General features: G+C 43.8%; 1 protein-coding gene across 4 annotated transcripts in view; it reads left to right on the top strand.

Moving 5' to 3' along the window:
• The window catches only part of LOC137421217 (ubiquitin-conjugating enzyme E2 Q1), a 122,189-nt gene extending 108,032 nt beyond the window's left edge, over window positions 1–14,157 (top strand). For all 4 annotated transcript variants that reach the window (XR_010983277.2, XR_013622379.1, XM_068107043.2 and 1 more), the window contains one exon: window positions 13,018–14,157. Coding sequence is in view for 2 of the 4 variants with exons in the window: in XM_068107043.2 (XP_067963144.1) it covers window positions 13,018–13,049 (32 nt within the window). In the remaining 2 variants the exon portion in view is untranslated. The remainder of the gene's footprint in view (window positions 1–13,017) is intronic.
• The last annotated feature ends 6,433 nt before the right edge of the window (window positions 14,158–20,590 follow it).

The raw sequence follows: 20,590 nt of genomic DNA on the forward strand, positions 1-20,590 counted from the left end.
ACCTTCAGACCTTTTGTCTCCATACATTCCTTCCACTTCTTCATCTTCTCCTTCAGTCCATCCATACTTTCTGCAATCAACACCAGATCATATGCATACAACAACTCCAACGGTAAACCCTCCTTTACATTCCGAGCCAGCACCTCCATCACAGCTACAAATAGTAATGGACTTAGTACCGACCCCTGATGCACTCCCACCTTCACCTCAAACTCACCACTGTTCCTGTCCTTCGTCCTTACAGCTGTGCGTGCTCTTTTGTACATTGCCATCACTACTCTGATCATCAACCATTCCTCCACTCCTAACTTCATCAATGCCCATGTCACTACTTCATCTGGAACCCTATCGAATGCTTTCTCCAGATCAACAGATATATATATATATTTATACAGTGTGTATCAAAAAAAAGGTAATCCGAATTCAAGGGGTTAATATGCAACGGTTATTTAGTTTGACAATTTACATGTGGTTTACCAATTATGAGGAGATCCTCAGCTTTCCATTGATGCCTTTCATGCATCATTGCTGTCACACATGACTGAGTACATGTTCCTTGAAAATGACAAGTTCAAATCGCATTTTTACAAGTTTGGCTAATCGGTGCAAGACAGTTTGAAATGGACGCATTACTTGTCGATTGCCAAGTTGATTATGTAAAATTGTTCAGCTGGTCTGGTAATCGTCGGTTGCATCATCCTTTGTTTAAGATGGAAATTTAAGATGGGCCTACAGTGTATGGGTTTAGAGACAGTCTGAGTCATTGAAAAGATGGTTCAACTTACGACTGAACAGTGGACCTTCGTGGTTACAACCTTTCACCAAACTGGAAGTTTGCAGCGAACTCGTGATGCGTTCAGGGAACGTTTCCCAGAACGGGAGCCTCCAGCAGCCAAATCCATCTGGGCGAATGTTAGAAAATGCCAAGAGCATGGCACTAGCCTCAACCGCAACAAGGGGAATTCTGGTAGGAGGCACACTGGGCGATCGGAAATGAACATTGCAGCAGCAAGTTTTGGAGCATCCTCGGGATACCAGCGCAAGACGAAATGGGACGGGATTGCCTTCGGCAACATTCAACCGAATCACAAGACTGGACCTCCACCAACGTCCAACATCCATATCGGATCCCCACCTGGCATCAACCTACGCCAGGGGATTTTGCCAGGAGGCTGGTGCTTGCCGGATGGTTGATAGCACGTTGCGAAGCAGATGTCAATTTCCTGCGGTATCTCATTATCGGCGACGAAGCTGCTTTCACCATGGACGGCAAGGTCAATACCCATAATGTTCTTGAAAATGCACCGACAGGACAACCTCCAGAATTTAATTTTGACACCAACATGAATCGACAAAAGTGGACTGTTTGGTTGGGACTTTGTGGAAGTGGTCAGATGATCGGACCATTTTTCTTTCGAAGGAATGTCAATGGTAAGAGGTATCTGCAGATGATCGATGATGAAGTTTTACCGCAGCTGGAGGAGAACTTTGAGCGACAGGTTCGTAGTGTCTTCAGATATCTCTGGTGGGCCCAAGACGGCGCCACAGCACATCGTCTTATCGCTGTCCGAGATCGACTGAGGGAACTCTTTGGAGACCAAGTCATCGCCCTCAACCATGCAGTGGAATGGCCGCCAAGATCACCTGACCTCAAACCATGTGATTATTTCCTTTGGGGACATTTAAAGAACAAGGTGTTCGTAACTCCTCCCCGTGATCTTGACGAATTGCAGGGCCGTATTCGACATGAAGTGGATGCTTTGCGCAATGACCCGGCTATGGTGAGACGAGCAGTTCAGGGCATGCTCCGCCGCTGTGAGCTTTGTGTTGAAAGGGGAGGTGGACATGTTGAAGGTGTGGGTGCATAAAGGCCAATCATTCCTGAGAAAAGTTTACATCTGACGTTCATTTTGCACCAATTATCCTGACTTGCATCGATTAGCCAAACTTGTAAAAATGCGATTTTAACTTGTCATTTTCAATGAACATGTACTCGGTCATGTGTGACAGCAACGATGCATGGAAGGTATCAATGGAAAGCTGAGGATCTCCTCTTAATTAGTAAATCACATGTAAATTGTCAAAATAAATAACCTTTGCATATTAACCCCTTGAATTCGGATTACCTTTTTTTTGATACGCACTGTGTATATACAGACTTGGCATTTAATATGGAATATTTTTTTTGTGGGGGTGAACTTACTTTTCAAGATGTGTTCGAACCAAAAGTTCATTGGAATTATGTTGAAATTATTATAGATTTTGTTAATGTGACCTTTAAAAGAAACAAAAACCACATGACATTTCGAAACAAATAAATTGATCCTTGAAAGTGATGTAAACTGATATCGAACTCAATTCATGGACAGTACTGTGTTAAGCTTCTGTACGTTTTCCAGAAGTATCTCTTTATTTTGCACATTAGCCAAATTTTTTTTTTAACAAAAACAAAAGTTAAATTACGACTGGGATTACGGACAGTAAAATTACAGTTCAGTACTTCGTGTAACCCCCACGATCATTCAGGAGAACACGTACACGTTGAGGCATGCTGTTCACGAGATGTGCCAAGGTTCGGACAGGAATCACTTGCCATGCATGCAGTGACAATAGCCTGCTGCAATTCACGCACAGAGGTCGGCTGCTGGTCCAAGTGGTCGATTTGACGCGTTAATTCTGCCCACAAGTTCTCTATCGGATTCATATCCAGGGACATGGCAGGCCACTCCATATGCTCTACACCACGGTCAGCAAGAAAGTGTTGGATCATGCGAGCACGATGAGGCTGTGCATTGTCATCTTGGATGACAAAGTTTCCTCGAAAGGCTGCACGAGCAAATGGAAGCAATGTTTCTTCCAGAATGGCCCTGTACTTGAACTGGTTCAAGTTTCCATTCAGAACAACCAGGTCAGTTTTGTCCCCTTGCATGAAAAGCAGCCCAAATGGTCACCCCCACCACCTCCAGCTTGGACTCTTGGCACTATACAATCTTTGTTGTAGGCTTCATGCACTTGTCTGCGCACTCGGATGCGGCCATCTTGATGATAGACCAGAAATCTAGACTCGTCACTGAAGATCACGTGATTCCAGTGTCCTGGCTGCCATTGATGGTGCTCTCTGGTCCACTGCAATCGGCGCTGGCGGTGTTGTCTGGTCATGCGTGGCTTTCTCAGGTGACGCCTGGCACGATAGCCTGCTTGAACCAGTCGTTGGTTGACTAGCCTTCTGGATACAGACACATTTGTCAGTTGCTGCCAATCAGCCCTAAGCCGATTAGCTGACTTGGTACAGCCATTGCGGACTAACCGGTGCAGCTGGCGATCATCCCTCCTTGTGGTTCTGCGGGGACGTCCTGGCCTCGGTATTGGAGTCGGGACACCCCTCTGAGCATTTCGTTTCAGGATCTTTGACACCTGACCTTGAGTGATGCCATATTGCCGAGCAATAGCACGCTGTTTCATGCCGTAATTTCGTAAAGCCACAACTCCATGACAAACAGCATTGTCGAGTTGATGGACCATCTCCAGAGGAAGCGGCAATAACTTTTGGAGACGTGCAGCAGTTGTTTTCCACTAATACAGAACGCAACAACCCTTGTATACCAGACTGTGAAGCCAATCATCAAATGCACCTGTCCGTATATTTTGCCACGCCACCTGTGATATAATCCTGTTGTTGACTTCTTGCTGCGACAGACAATCAGTGGCATGGTTCTTTTAACAAATAAATCACCAAAGTGTAAAAGAAACTCACCAGATTGATATACTGAGTTTAGAAAGTAATCCCAAGGCAAGAAAAAAAAAATATTCCATATTAAATGCCAAGTCTGTGTATATATATATATATATATATATATATATATATATATATATATATATATATATATATATATATATATATATAGTTATATATATATATATATTTATATATATATATATATATTTATATACATACATATTGGACAGGATAGCACACTGAGCAGTAAAATAATTAAAAATTCTTTATTAATAGCAAGACGTTTCACAAACAAACTAGTTCTCTTCCTCAGAGGCGTTGAGTGTGGTGTTAACCGTTAAGTTCCATTGGTGGACGTTCACGTGATGGATTTGTTCAAGTCCTTGCCAATCACAGGGATTCCCTGCATTCAAATAACCCTGCCGTTTTTGACGTTGTAATTGATTGCGTGGTGCTTTGTATGTGGGGTGTAAGTCGATGTGTCGGTTGATGGAGTTTTCATCAGAGTACCAGGCCTTGACAATCTCGCGGTTCACTCTCAAAGATCCTGTACCAAGGATCTTGGTCTGAATTCCATGAGAATGTGTGTATGTGTGTCGCAACCAATGACAACCTGTCGTGTCGTCTTACAGCACGTTGGTGTTCAGTTGGCCTTGTGGTTTAGCGTTTGGATGTTTGGCCCAATAATTGGCTTCACAATCTTCACATTGTCTGTTGTAGATGACATTCTTTCTGTCATTTGTTCACCTGGTCTTTTGGCTTTGACAGCTGTGCTCGTAAGGATGTTTGTGGTTTGTGGGTGATGTTGATGTACTCACGTAGAATGCGGCTTGTGGTTTTGAAAGTGTGTTGTCTGTATGGAAGCGTGTTGTATGTTTGAAAGCGTGTTGTATGTATGGAAGCGTGTTGTGTGTATGAAAGTGTGTTGTATGTATGGAAGTGCCACCGTGTATGGAGGTGTGGTTGGATTGTTGTTGCCGTAGTTGTATTTCCGGCAACAAGATTTGATAAATGCATTTGGGAAGTGGTTTTCTCCCAGTAGTTGAGTGACATGCAGCATTTCCATCCGGAGTTGTTCATGGTCACTGCAGTGTATTTTGGCACGATCAATTAAGCTACGAACACAACTTCTTTTGTGGCAGGTGGGATGGCCACGACGGTAATCCAACACTTTGTGTTGGTAGGTTTACGGTACACTTGCGTGTGTAGCTTGTCGTTTCCGTCCCTGGAAAGATGTACATCCAGGAATGGTCGAGACCCAGTCTGTTCTACTTCACATGTCAATTGTATTTCTGGCCATGTTGAATTGATCTTTGTGTGGAAACGGTCAACAATACACATTCAGGTCATTGGTTGCGACACACATACACAGAATAGGTTCAACATGTCGCAACCCGTGTGTTGCGACACACATGGTATTATTTTTTAAAAGATTTGTTTGTTCTGCTGATTGGTGCTTTTGTGTGTTTATTATAATGTAGTCAAATAGTCATGGTCTTTCTTCAGTTGGTGTCATTCGCACCTCTATCTTATTAGCCAGCTCCTCTTCCAGATCACGTTGTTCCTCATCATCCTACCCTCCTCTACCTCCTCACCTCTGTCACTCTTTGCCTTTCTTCCCATTATCATTTGTATCTGTTTGTGTTGTAGCCATTAATTGGTGTCCTTCACCACGCATCCCCCTCGCTTCAGATGCAGAGCACCTTCTGAGTGGAAGGACGTCCCCTCTCTCCTCTGCATTCCAGCTTTCATTATTTTTTTCATTGCTGTCCTGCTTGGATCTTTCCTTTGAGACAGGCAGTGGCGTCGTAGCTTTGCACTTTGATGCAGGACTCTGTCTTTTTTAAGGAGGTGCAGCTTTCTTAGCAGAATGCACCCCAACTGCCTGGTGTGTCCACACCGACTTCACAGAGGGCTTTCTGTTGGGGGCCTGTGACCCTTTCTTCACAGTTTTTACTCCTGCCAGGGAGTAATGCATTTGATCGTGTCCGTGCGTGTGTGTTTGTGAACAAGTTATCAGGAAAAGTTCTGAACGGATTTGGATGAAAGTTGGTGGGATGATTGCCCTTGGGATAAGGAAGAATTGATTCGTTTTTGGTGAAGCTCAGGAAATTATTCCAGATCCAGGAAGTTTTTTGGGGAATTTTTTTTTCTGTTTTCCTTTAAAAACCATTTCCTCTGCAATAATTGGACCGATTGAGAGCAAATTTTTACCATAGGAGGGACTCTGTCTGCAGAATATTTTAATGGTAATTATGACGTCACAGGTCACGTGGTTCGGCCGCCATATTTTTATGAGTGAAAAACACTAAAATCCAATTTTCTCCAAAACGCCTGAACAGATCGAGGCCAAACTTTGCAGGCAGAATCGCATACCCATGACGAACAAAAAAGTCAGCGAGCATGACGTCATGCATCACATGGTTTCAGAGTTATGACGTTTTTAAGCACAAACATTTAAAACCTAGCTCCTCCCTCATTTGTGATCCAATCGAGGGGAAACTTCACAAATCTGTTCAGCATATCAGTCTACTAAAATGTCCTTTTGGAATTTGCGATAGGTCACGTGGTTTGGCAGATATCGTTAATTAAACGCAAATAATGAAAACATTTCTATCTCTTGAACCACTTCATTGATCCACGTGAAACCTCATACTGTAGTAGAAGTCATGAAGAGTAACAAGTGTGCAAAATTTGAAGATGACTCGATGTACGGTCTGGAAGCTAGAAGTTGTTATTGCGTGAAGAAGAAGAGTCTTCGACTGTGGACGATTAGTTATTTATTTATCACATGTACAGACTTGCAGCCTGCAGGCATCGTTTGACACAATGTCCCGGGTTAATTTGAATCTCAAAAAAAATTATTATTCCAGATTTGTCAATGGCTGAGGTATATTAACAAACAAATAAACAGATTTGGCCGAATTCCGACTTTTTTTTTTTTAAAGATCGCACATTCACCCAGGGTTGTGAGAGGCTGAAGAAGAAGAAACCTCGCAAAGGCTTCCCAGACCAAAAAATAATTCTGGCTCTGCGATTTTCAGGTTTCTTTTTTTGGGGAGAGGGGATGTTAAACAAAACGTATTATTCCAACTAAACCCACGGCGGGAGTATGCGCTCTACTGAGTGGCATTCTAGTTTTGTTAATGCTCGCCAACACACCCGCCCTTTCGAGCGTCATGAGCGGGGTTTCCGTTGCACTACCGGAGGCCTCCCGGTAGCTCCCTTGGTTGTTCGCATCATGTGGTATGTCTGCCACGATGTTCGTCGCTTTGCTCAGGGCCGTATCGTCTGTTGTTGCAAACTGTGTACGTTTCTCTGACCTTTGGCTGCATGCTGCGATTTATCTCCAACTCGACAGCTGTAACGCTCCCATTCCTCATGCACGTTCTCCGTAAACCCACTTGAGGCCTCCTGATAGCTCCCTCGGCCGTTCGCACCATGCGGTCGGTGTCTCCGCCATGATGCTCCCACTTGTGCCCGCTTTCTTCCTTCTCCGAGTGCCGCCATAGGGACCGCTCAACGTCTCGTCAGAGATGGTAGTTTGGCCGATTTGTTCAGGGCCGTGGTTGTTATGAGGCATGCACGTTTATCTGACCTCCGCACGTGCATGAACGTGGGTGTGTGTATGTATATACAGTCACGTGAAAAAGTAAGTACACCCCAAGTAAAGTTTTGACTTTTTCAACATATTTTAACATACAGCTATTTGATCTTCATTTCAACAATATTGCTAGATAAAGGTGATATAATATAACAAATATCATGAAACATTTACATTTTGTAATCCATTATATAATTTAAATTAACATAAATGCAAATTTCGCATGTGGAAAAAGTAAGTACACCCCGACATTAATCACTACTTCAAATACCTAAAATAAGAATCAGGTGCATCAGCTCAGGTGCAAATGATTAGAACATCGTTTGAGAGGATCTTGGAGGAACCTGTCTTATTTAAACCTCAGACATTTCGTTTGGTTTGCTCTTTGTTGTTGAAGTGTGTGGCGTCACCATGCCTAGATCAAAAGAGCTCTCTGAGGCCTTCAGAAAGAAGGTTATCGATGCATACGAGTCTGGAAAGCGATTTAAAAAGATCTCCAAACAATTTGAAATCAATCATTCGACTGTCCGGAAGATCAGCTACAAGTGGAGAAAATTCCAAACAACTGCCAACTTGTTCAGGCCAGGCCGCCCCAGCAAGTGCAGCCCGAGAGCAGACTGCAAGATGCTGAAAGAAGTCTCTAAGAACCCCAGCGTGTCATCACGGGACCTACAGGTAGCTCTTGCCACTGTTGATGTCAAAGTGCACGAGTCTACCATTAGAAAGAGGCTGCACAAATTTGATCTACATGGGAGGTGTGCCAGGAGGAAACCTTTGCTGTCCAGAAAGAACATCAGGGCAAGACTAAAGTTTGCCAATGAACACCTAGGCAAAGACCAGCACTTCTGGAACAATGTGCTCTGGCCAGATGAGTCAAAGGTAGAGCTATTTCGCCACAGTACCAGAAGACATGTTTGGCCAAAACCAAAGACAGCATTTGACCACAAGAACCTGATACCAACTGTAAAGCATTGTGGTGGAAATATGGTTTGGGGCAGCTTTGCTGTATCAGGGCCTGGGTAGCTCACCATCATATAATCCACTTTGAATTCTTCATTGTACCAGAGGGTGCTTGAGGATAATGTGAGGCCATCTGTCGGAAAGTTGAAGCTCAACCGAAGGTGGACCTTGCAACATGACAATGACCCTAAACATACCAGTAAATCCACCAAGAATGGCTGAAAAGAAAGAGATGGAGGGTTCTGGAATGGCCAAGTCAAAGCCCCGATCTAAATCCCATCGAGATGTTGCGGGGGGATTTGAAACGAGCTGTGCATGCAAGAAACCCCTCAAACATCGCACAGCTGAAAGAATTCTGCATGGAGGAGAGGGCAAAGATTTCTCCCAGTCGATGTCAGAGACTGGTAGACAGTTATAATAAACGCCTACTTGAGGTTGTTTCTGCCAAAGCGGGCAATACCACCTATTAGAGCCAAGGGTGTACTTACTTTTTCCACATGCGAAATTTGCATTAATGTTTATTTAAATTATACAATGGACTACAAAATGTAAATGTTTCATGATATTTGTTATATTATATCACCTTTATCTCTCAATATTGTTGAAATGAAGATCAAATAGAGCTGTATGTTGAAATATGTTGAAAAAGGTCAAAACTTTACATGGGGTGTACTTACTTTTTCACGTGACTATATATATATATATATATATATATATATATATATATATATATATACAGTGGTACCTCGGCTTACGAGTGCCCCAACGTACGAGTTTTTCGGGATACGAGCCGTCGCTCGGGCGGTTTGTTGCTTTGGGATACGAGCCGAGATCCGATGTACGAGCTCAAAAAATTTATTTTTTTGAATTTTCCGGTTGTGGCTTCCGGTTCCGGTCACGCGGTTATCTTGCCGTGAAAGCATCTCTGCTTGGATATAAAACACGCAATCGTCGAAATACATGAGCGAGGAATCTCCTTGCTCCAGCCGGTGACGTCATCGGCGGGGATCCCCGCCTCCAGAGTGGCTGGTCACGTGACCGCCAAAGCGTGTCGCGCGTGCGGGTATAATGAGCTACACCTGTGGATCACGTGACCACGGAAGCACGCCTCGCTTGAGAGGCATGGCTTTCGGTTTGCGTTTTGCTTTATAAGGCGCGATAAATGGGCTTTTGAGTGTTAGCGGTTCATGGCGTTGACGGTTCATGGCGGTTCATGGCGGTTGACGGTTCATGGCGTTGACGGTCAAAAACCCATTACATCAATTTTACCAGGCACTGTACAGTAAGTACAGTGGACACCAAATGCACGGTGGAAGGCTAGAAGTAGAAGATCGTCCAAGACAAGTGAGAATAAGCCATACTTTGGAGGAGATGACGTCATTCGCTGGTCCGATAACCAAAGATGTGGTATAAAAAACCAGGTGAGCTAACAATGCAGCAATGAAGGAATTCGGCCAAGGCACCGGCACACAACGACCTACCTACATCGAAAGACTCAATGCCAATGGTGACAGAAGCCAAGACGGCCGGCTTAAACACCGCCGAAAGACCACGGTGTACCAACTTACGATGCAGAACATCTTGCACTTAATATGATGACAACAGGTGCCATCCTCTGACGTACCATTACAGGTACAGGTACAGTACACGTGAGCACAGAGCAAAAGTTCACTGAAACCGAGATTAAGAAAAAAGAAAAAACACCTCGTGGTCCGTGCTCGATATCCGAGTTTCAATCTTTTCAAACACATGATGCTCTCGGTCACGGTATCTCCTGCGAGCTGCTTCTCCTTCAACCACACAAACAACAACTTCTCCATATCTTCATGGATAGAGGTCCGGAGCTTTGAAATAATCGTAACGCCCTTGGCTGGCGTTATAGCCTTTATGGACTCCTTCTGCTTCAAAATCGTACATATCGTAGAAGGAGTACGATCGTACTGCCTCGCCAAGTCGACAACACGCACACCTCACCTGGCATGCTCTTCTCCTCTGCTTAATAAAACCAGTTTATTTCTTTACATTCTCTTGTATTATGTACAGTATATACGAGGTCGTGCTTGTTTATACATTATTTGTTATTTATAAAGTACATTTTTGTTATTTAAAAGCACCTAACAAAAAAAATTGGTGTTTTTTTTTTGGGGCTGGAACGGATTAATAGCATTTCAATGCATTTGAATGGGAAAATTTGCTTTGACTTACGAGCGATTTGGCTTACGAGCTCCGTCACGGAACGGATTAAACTCGTAAGCCGAGGTACCACTGTATATATATATATATATATATATATATATATATATATATATATATATATATATATATATATATATATATATATATATATATATATCTCTCTCTGTGAGAAATCGTAGAAACTCCACAGTACGAGCAGGGCGTCTCATTTGCATTAAATAAATAATCGGGAGATTAAATCAGACGCGGACGTAGCTTCAGGACGGTCGATCTTTAATTCTCGACAAGCTTTCGACCAACAAAGGTCTTCTTCTTAGTTGACCCCAAGTATAGACCTCTGCTGTTCTTCTTAACTTCTTAGTAGCTTCTTCGTTCTTAGTCGTCCCCAAGGATAGACTTCTGCTGATAACAAACAGCACCACAGAAATGTGTCTTCTAATGTTACGTTTACAAACAAAACAATTAAATTCAGGATTGAGCATTTTGAACAATTCTTTCATGTTTTGCCCCAAAATATCACTTGATATTGAGATGTCAATGGTTCTGGGAGTAATAATAATTTATTTATGATATATTTGGTTTGTTAGAATTAAGTTTTTCCTTCATCATTGCTCAAGGAACATAGATAAACCATAATGGCTGATTGTCGCTAAAGGCGCCGTATTCGCGTATTGGGTCATGTTGTTTAGAGGCTTCCTATAGATTTCCAGTAGCTTGTTGGCAAGCTGGTCCATATACATTTTGTTCCTAGATATATATATAATGATTTTTGGCAGCCAACCTTTTACAACACGCTATATCTGTTAAATCCATTTGGCTCCCTGGGTATAACCAGGATTGAAACAACCAATAGCAAAGAAGAAGGTCACCATAAAGCCTGAGGCCACATATGGGAGTGTAAACAGCAGCATATTGGAGATGGGCACACCAAGTCGATCCCTTTGCATATTAACAATAGATAGTTATAATTCATCGTAGCATATATACATTTGTGGATTTTTTAAAACGTCACTACTCTTTTTCATATAGTTTACTACACGAGGCACAGTGCACATTGTTTACTGACCCCCTACCTGAGGGAGGAGGTATTACTCGCCATAGGCACAAAATAAATTTGTCCCATCACCTTCCACCTCCTGTATTGTTCAATGGTTACGTCTGATTTTTCATTTAACTGGCAGGATAATGACATTTTGAGGGCATCACCGTGCAACAAACACTAATGCCATCAAGATGAGAGACGGTAAACATGAGATTCATGCATGGGGCGGGTTTACAGCATCATGAGGAAGAACCACCTTTGGAGGCCATTTTTCATCCGCAGAGCAGGGGGTGGCCTTTTTTGGGCACCGTGGTCCCATTTTTGAAGCAATGTTTTACAGCTGGATGCCCTTCCTGCCACCAACCCTGTTGGTCGCCTCTTCCGACACGCAGGGAATTACCAGTGAACAGGTACTCAATTTGCTGATCTCGGAAGGATGACAGGCTGAGTCAACCACCCTGGTGTTAATTCAGCGATCGACCGGGATTCGAACCCAGGATCCTAGGATCCCAAGCCGGCACCCTAACCGCGTAGCCAACACCAGGCTTTTACAGCATCAGGAGAGAAGTGTGTTTAAGGGATCAAACAGACCAAGGATTTAAAATATAAGTGGTTTCAGTCATCCTGTCTCGATTCTCGTAAAGATTAACTTATAAAATGGGAAGTGATATCTGGTTGTCCGTCTGTTAACTTTTTCCTATTTTTGCTACTCCTCCCTTATCTTATCACACTGCCGATTGTTCTGAAATATAACCCATGACGAGAAGACACCAACCCGCACAATTGCTCGGTATCGATTCTTCGATTTAGGATCATGAGGGCTCCCATGCAGGTGGCGGCGGGGGGTTACACCTTAAAACTTCGGATCCAATCTCGTCCGTTATTTACCAACTGATTCCTCTGAAACGCAACACAGCCCTTCAACTCAATGGTCCGCAAGATCACTCAATGTTTGATTTTTAGATTTAGTATTTTTGGAATTCAGATCATGGGACTCCAAAGTAGGGGTGGGGGATTGGGTGGGGGAGGGTTTGGATCCCTATATATCCCTTATTTCCCAACCGATTGATCTAAAACCCGATAAAGCAGTTCTACTCTGGTCCGCAGGATCGCCCGGTCTTAAATGTTTTGATTTCCAATCAGTCTCCCTGCATATCAGCTGTGGTCTAAAGTGAAACCTCAACAGACGACTCTCAGCCCACTTGGGGTTATATTTTATATTGGATTGATGCTTATAAACAAATGTCTCCATCTGAAAAGTATTTTCAGCACACCACTTACCCCACTGAGCAGAACATCAATCGTCAGGATAGTATCCACATAAAGTACACAGAGAGGAGGACGACGAAGAAGAGGTGTTAGGAAGTAACTAAAATGAGAGAGGACTTAAGGGGGAGTTCTGGCAAATCAAGTTACAAATTTGATATTTAAAATGCAAGGTGCATGCAGGTGACTGACTATATATTGTTCTTCCCCCAGGTTGGTTCACACCTCCAAAGGAAGATGGCTAAATCCCACGTTTCTGTGCACTGATGGACTATGTACAATTTCCACGTCGGATGTCTTTTGCTCCCCTCTGCCCTCCTGCAAGATCTTTCACTCCAGTATATGAGTGGTAGCCACTGGGGTTGGGCCGCATCTGACGAACGGATGCGTGCGCAATCCCGCGGCCAGTCGGAAAGTAGGACTCACGAAGCTGAGGGAACGTTTCTGACTTTGCCGCCTCCTGCGAAGCTGCTTTCGATGTGACGATCCACGGAACTCCTATCAATTCTGCCTTTTCATTAGTTTTTTCCCATTTCCCCAATTTTTGACTTCTGGTTGTAGACATTGGTAATAGATTTAATCACTTTTGCTTGTCACATTATTGCAGATTTAATATCGGGCATCATGCTTTTGGTGCATATAGCATGACATTGGTAATCCTTAATATGGGATTGTACTATAAAAAAGACAAACCACTACCTGCTGCAATTAAAAAAAAATTCAGTATTATTACTTTGCTTTTATTCTTTTTTGATGATGATATGCATAAATGCCATATTCAGATATTTTGCAAAACTTGCATTTGTAGCAAGTGAAAACTGACTTTTGATTTGGTTTCTATTGTAATTTGGCCTCTGGTATGTACATGTAAAACTTTTTTTTCCCTCTTACTGGCACAAATATGAATGTCTTCCCCCTGCAACAGAGGTTTAAAAAATAGAAAAGAAAACCTTTAAAAAAAAAAAAATTTTCTCATTCGATTATTTGCCATTTAAATGTACACTGTTTGCAACTCGAGATTCTGCTTTTTGCTCGGTTTACAATGATATATTTCCATGAGCTGGAGCCATGTGAATATCCGTTCCGGAGACGATGTGCGGATCGTGCAAGTGTCTTTGGAACGCAGCGTGTATATTTACCTTGTCTGCCCCATTTTAACAGGTAAGTATTTTCTATATATGGGACGGTGCACCACTTTGGGTACGTCGGTGGCTTGTTCTTCGAGCCGCTGTGTGGCAAGTGGTTGGGATTAAACTTATGGACCCAAGTCTTAACTGCTTTCCCCACAGCTATCCGCTGAAATGTTGACATTTAATTGTAAAGTTGCGGTTCCATTAAAGCTTGTTAATTAGTCTTCTGTGTTTATATTATCTTTTTATGGTGCTGCTTTGGCTTGCTGTGTAATTTTTTTTACGGCATAGCCCGTAGGACAATGGCGTCTGGAATAACCATTTGTCCGAATGTCCCCACAAACATCCACCAATGAGAGCTGAGAATCTGGTCACATGACAGGGGGACACGTTTAGTAACCATGACAGTTTCATATTTTACTAAAAGGAAATTTCACTAGAACAACACTTCGACATCACGACGTCGACCGATATTCCTCCGCCCACATTATTACATAATAATACTTGTACCAAGTTTGATTTAAATTGATTCAGCTGTTCTCAAGTTGTCACATTTTTTACCTCACATTACTTCTGACCTCTTGACCCCAAAATGTAATCAGTTCATGTTTACATCATTATCCATAGCTGTACCAAGTTTTAATTTAAATCCCTTCAGTTGTTCTCGAGTTATAGACCCATTACTGACTTTGACCTCTTGACCCCAAAATGTAATCAGTTCATGTTTACATCATTATACATAGCTGTACCAAGTTTTAATTTAAATCCCTTCAGTTGTTCTCGAGTTATAGACCCATTACTGACTTTGACCTCTTGACCCCAAAATCTAATCAGTTTATCTTTCCATCATTTTATATAATTGTCCCAAATTTGGTCAGAATCTCATCACTGGTTCACAAGTTATTGTGGTAACAGGACTTTTACCTAACATGACCTATGACCTTTGCCATTTGACCTAGTGACCCCAAAACCTAATCTGTTCCTCTTTATATCATACATACCTGCACCAAGTTTGAATTAAATCACTTCAGCCGTTCTCAAGTTATAGACCTATTACAGACTTTGACCTCTTGACCCCAAAATCTAATCTGTTCCTCTTTACATCATTATACATAATTGTACCAAATTTGGTCAGGATCTCATCACTGGTTCACAAGTTATCATGGTAACAGGAGTTTTACCTAACATGACCTTTGGCCTTTGACCTCATGAACCCAAAATCTAATCAGTTCCTCTTTACCTCATTACACATACCTGCATCAAGGTTGATGAAGATGCCTTGAGCCGTTCTCTAGTTATCGCGGTAACGAAAACCTATCACGGACAGACATACATAATGCCTCCGGCGACTTAGTCAACGGAGGCACAACAACCTTGTGTGGAACGTTTTGGGGTCCCAGCAGGTGTTGTAAGGTAGGTCGGAGGTTTCAGATATTCCGAAATACAATTGATTTTGAAATGCGATCAACACGGATCTTGCTCCCGAATCCACAAGTGAACAGATGGTTCATTGGTTTGATATCTCGATACAATTGTGATTTAACATTACTAGTGCACCCGCAGACTCCGGGAGGGGCAGCGTCATTCCTCTTTGGGGTAGATAGATTACAGTAGATCTATGGTCGGATCTCAAGAACATTGGGTGTGTGTTCATTTACCAAGTTTCTTGTGAAGAGATCGCAAAGTGGTTTAAGCATTCGAGCAAGCACTCCATTCAAAACCCTTAAGGAACGGCTGGCTTGGCAAGCGCTAGCTAGCTGCTTGGTAAATGAGCACACCCCGGTCTTCCTCCCTTTCTGTTTTATATCAAACAGCAGGAGCGAGTTTCAAAAATTCGCTACCAAAAATGCCGCGGTAGCGGCAGAAAGGGCCATATTATTAACCCAACATTTGTGGGTCATAGTCGGCGAAGCCCGTGTTGTCAAGAAACGCGTACGTATTACGTCGAAAACCAGATTATGCTGTATCCCTTGGCTTGAGAATTCCGAAGCGCAATGGAGGCCGCCATCTTGCGGATGCGGAAGTATGCATAACAAATTGAAAAACGTTCAATAGGAGTTTGTTTCACCCGTCTTTGTTTGATTCACAATCTTATGCACCTCTAATTGATAATTAAAATACTTTAAGACCAACCTCGGCCCGCACGGGCCAGGTTATCTTAAACGAAAATCGTCACCAAACACCGGAACCAATGAGATTCGAGCATTTGAAAAATACTTCAAAAAAGCTTATTACGCGTTTCGGAGGCTGAAAACGGCGTCAAATATTCTAAAATTGACGAAGAATTATTTTTTAGAAATCTCGCGGCCGCAGGGGATAGTTTTTCACGGCCGGAAATATCCGAAGTTGAGACGGAATTCACCGAATTAATCAAGAAGAATGAATGAATATTGAATGAACTAGTTAATGAATGAACATTCACCGAATTAATCAAGAAGGAAATTTTAATAAAATTTAATCTCATCCAGAATGTAAATGGTGTCATTTTGAACTAGGTACGGTACCTACTACCAACTACCTAACCTTGAGTGGAGCCATGCGTGGAGATTTCCATGGATACCATAGGAGGAGAGTTTGGTGAGCAGAGCTGGGTGCCAGACCGTATCGAAGGCACGTGATATGTCAAGGGAGACAGCTCTGATTTCCTGTTTGGCATTGAGGACCTCCATCCATTGTTGAGACAGCAGAAGCAGCATGTCCAGAGTAGAATGACCTGGTCTGAATCCAAATTGATGATCGGAGATCAAGCCATTGGAGAAGAGGAAGGATTTCATATCCGAAGCAATGATGGATTCCATGACTTTGCTGATAATTGGGAGCAGGCTGATTGGTCTGTAGTTGCAAGGATCTGTTTTTGCACCTTTTTTGTGTAAAGCGGTAATGTTAGCTGATTTCCAGGATGCTGGCAGATGACCTTGAGCAAAAGATAGGGTGAAAAGAACAGAGAGAGGGTGAGATCGAGCGGCAGAGCAGGATTTTAGGACCCGTGGGCTGATGCCGTCTGGTCCAGTTGCAGAATCAGAGTCGAGGTTTGACAGAAACATGAGGTGAAACTTGTCACATTTTAAAGCAATTCCATTTTCTCCAGCCTTTTCAAAAACCCACGACGTTGGGTGTTGTTGTTGTGTTGCCCCACTCAGTTCTGGTTGAACAGACCAGGGCCACGGAGATACCCGATCGATCTCACAGGAGCGACCCAGAGATCCCTCACATTCAAGATGGCGTACTCTTGCCTACGTGAAGCCAGGACCGTGCAGTCTTCCTCGATATGTTTTATTGTGTGTGGAGCGGCCTGCCGGGGGTTGCAGGTGTCGTCAGTGGTGTTGTCGAGTGTATGTTTTGTCGTGTAAACGTTGTGAGTGGTGTCCAAAGCAAAGGCGTGAAAGGTGACCCCACCCATGAGTGTTTTTAATATGGCTGTCATCACCATCCCCCATCACCAGGATATCATCAATGTACACGCAGCACCCAGGAAGGTCTTTTAATAAATTATTCATGGTAATTGAAATATAGGGATAGCTGTATTCACACCAAATGAAAGCGTTTCGGTGTTTGTACAACCCCTGGTGTGCATTTACCTTCCTGCTCCCAGGAGCCAACTCCAGGTACTTGGTCTTGCTCAACTCAGAATATTGTTTATGGTGCCCGAATAATCACCACGAATCCGCAACTGGCCCTCAGGTTTGGTGACCGGCCCAGTGGGAGAGGCCCACTCCGAGTGCTGGACTTTCTCAATGACCCATCCTTTTCAAGCTTGTTCAAAACTTTCACAGACAGCAAAAGGAACAGTTCTAGCCTTCATGAATACAGGTACTGCACCTTCAGAGTAACCTGTGTCCCTTTCAGCTTCCTCAAGGCCTTGCTGTCGAACAACTTGGGGGTATTGCCTAACAGCATTGGTAGCAATGGGAACAGCAACATTGAATATATTGCAGCGTCAACGGCTATCATCGACCACCTTGCTACAGGAGGTTCAAATCCGGGGTAGCCAGGTGTTCGTTTTAGTTTTTTTATGAAGCGGTTTTAACTCCTGTGGAGATGTTCCAAATTATGGTGAACTACACATGCGCGGGACCCGAGGAGAGACACGTGAACCTTCAAGTTTTTATAAACCAACGGGTTTTTTTCCCAAACACACCAAACAGGGAAGATTAAATCTGACAGCGGCATGGGGGAAGGGAAAAATGGGAATGCAATCTACGATATAAAACAATATCAGTTTGTGTATTTGTACAGATGTCTGTCCCCCTTCCTCAGGGTACGTTTTAAAGGCCAATCTTTTAACCCGAATGTGTGTTCACTTAAGTCTATTTTCGAGGATAAAACAAACTCGAAAAAACATTTTCCATAAAAGAGTAATTATGTTTCTTACCGGATAATCGGAAAAATCACGTTTGTGAAGTAGAGTAGCTGAACTTCCTGCATCAATTTTCATTGGGCTCTCCGTTCCGTCGGCAAGGGGCACCCGACATGTATCGGTTAAAATACATTTACCCCTTCATGTAGCTGTATGAATCAAATTGGTGCCGCTTTATATGAACATTTCTAGAGCATTACTTGGTTCCTCCTAAGAACACAAGGGTAGTCCAGTGACGGAGATGTGGATAGAATGAATGTCCACACCTCAAGAACAATTTTAAACATTTAATTCTCTGGAGACAATTCACTCAAATATATAATAAGGATTACAACACAGTTTAACAGTACTATGCCGGCGTACCCAAACAGGACTCAACACAACGTATCCAGCAAATCTTCTCTCGATTCAGCTGACTTCACTCCCTTTATAGTGGATGAGGACAAAGGACGAAGCAGGGTTGGGCTGTCTTTGAAGTGGAAGTGTGAAGAGAGGGGGAAGATTGGGGGACAAAGAGTTCCTGATAACACCATCAGACATTCTTTTACCAGTTGGTCAGCAAGAAACACAATGGGAATTGCATCATTGAGGTGCCATGAGTCGCCAGTAAGACGAGATAAAGCATTTGTCAAACTCCATCTCTTAAGCTGGTATTTACACAGCGCTGCAAATGACAGATATGTAGATGCGGTTTCCATTACAAAGGCAATTTATTCACCAGGCTGGCGCCACTGCAGTCTCCGCTGAACTCAATTTAAACATATTGTTGCAGTTTTGTGAATAAAGGCAACCCCCCTATATTTAGTTAAACCACAACATGTAGCCTCCTATAGTGAGTTATTTCTTATTAAATGTAAAGCATAGACCCCTTTCCAGTGTTAGTATGCGTTGAGGCAGGCAGGATGATGGTAGGCCTCGTTGAAGCCTAAAGTGCCTCGTCATAGGACTAGGCCAGGTCCTGCAGGCCCAAAGGAGGAGCTAAAGGGAGTGGCCAAGGGAGTGGCCAATGAGAGCTGCAACCAATGGGAGCTAAAGGGAGTGGCCGAGGGTGACCAATGAGGGGCCGTCACGTCACGTGACCCCCGGCGGCCAATTGAGGCCCATGGAACATTCGGGTGGGGTTTCGGGGGGTTATAAAACCCGGCCCAGAACCTGCTAGCCGATCTCTCTCTTGCTGGGTTCCTGCTATACTCTCTCTCTCTGATGCGCGCGCTGGGCTCCTGCTATACTCTCTCGCTTGGCTCCAGCATACTGAACACTCCTCTGGTTCCTGGTACGTGCACGTCATTGATCGTCGTCCCTGCCGCTATCATTTCTGGCTGTGGTGTCCTAGGTTGGAGCGATTCTTGGGGCTTCCGTCCAACGAGCCCATTCGCACGAACTGTACGACCGAGCCCATCCGGGCGAGCTGCACGAAGCGGCCGCGCTTTTTGCGCATTACCCTATTCCCCCCTTCCCCGAACGAATGAGGGCCCTTGTCTGGGGACATAGGTAAGGCCGTTAAGATTCTTCGCTTTGTCCATGTTCTGTATATACTCTGTGAATAAATCCTGTGTTTGGTACTTCCAACCTGGCCGTCATTGTCCTTTCCCATATTGACCTAGCATTGCCCTGAATTAAAACTGCTCGATCGGGTTCGATAGCCTAAACGGCGTGAGTCACGCGACGCACAACCGCTCAGGCGTTAAGAATCAGCGTGACTCATGCGGGGTTCAGCCCCCGTTCTCACGGCTGCGTGTGTCTGAAGGTATTCAGGTTGTGACCGTTAACTCTTCCACGCGCAGCTGCAGGCTCGGCGGCTGGAGTTGCAGAGCAACCCGTCGACCACGAGTTTAGTAGTTGTGGTTGGCGGCCTCATGGACCCGGAGTTCGAGGGGGAGCAGGGCCTAAACCGCCCTTAGTACGTCGACGAACCCGGGATCCGCAACAAAATTGGTGTCAGGAGTGGGATTCGGACCTGGAGTGCGCTTCACATACTCAAAATTACGAGCATGCAAAATTTAGTTTAAAACAAATTGTTTTTCAATTCGGGCGATGGCGGGCCAAGATGACCAGGTACCGGTGGGTGTAGAGAATGTGGATGAATTAATGACCCAGGACCAGCAGGAACAATTGAAGGAGAGAATTAATGAGGGTTCAGCAGGAGGAGGTGCAAATGGCGTCGATTCGCACCCGGGGCCGGCCGGACGGGTTGAGCCCGCGGTGCCGACGGATATGGGCCTATTTATGGCACAAATGAGGGCATACATGGTCAGGACGGGTGAAGAAATGAAAAAGATGAGGGACGAATCAAGGTACA

The sequence above is a fragment of the Myxine glutinosa genome, chromosome 2 (genome assembly GCF_964187855.1).
Source record: "Myxine glutinosa chromosome 2, kmMyxGlut1.1, whole genome shotgun sequence".
In the NCBI taxonomy this organism is placed as follows: Eukaryota; Metazoa; Chordata; class Myxini; order Myxiniformes; family Myxinidae; genus Myxine; species Myxine glutinosa.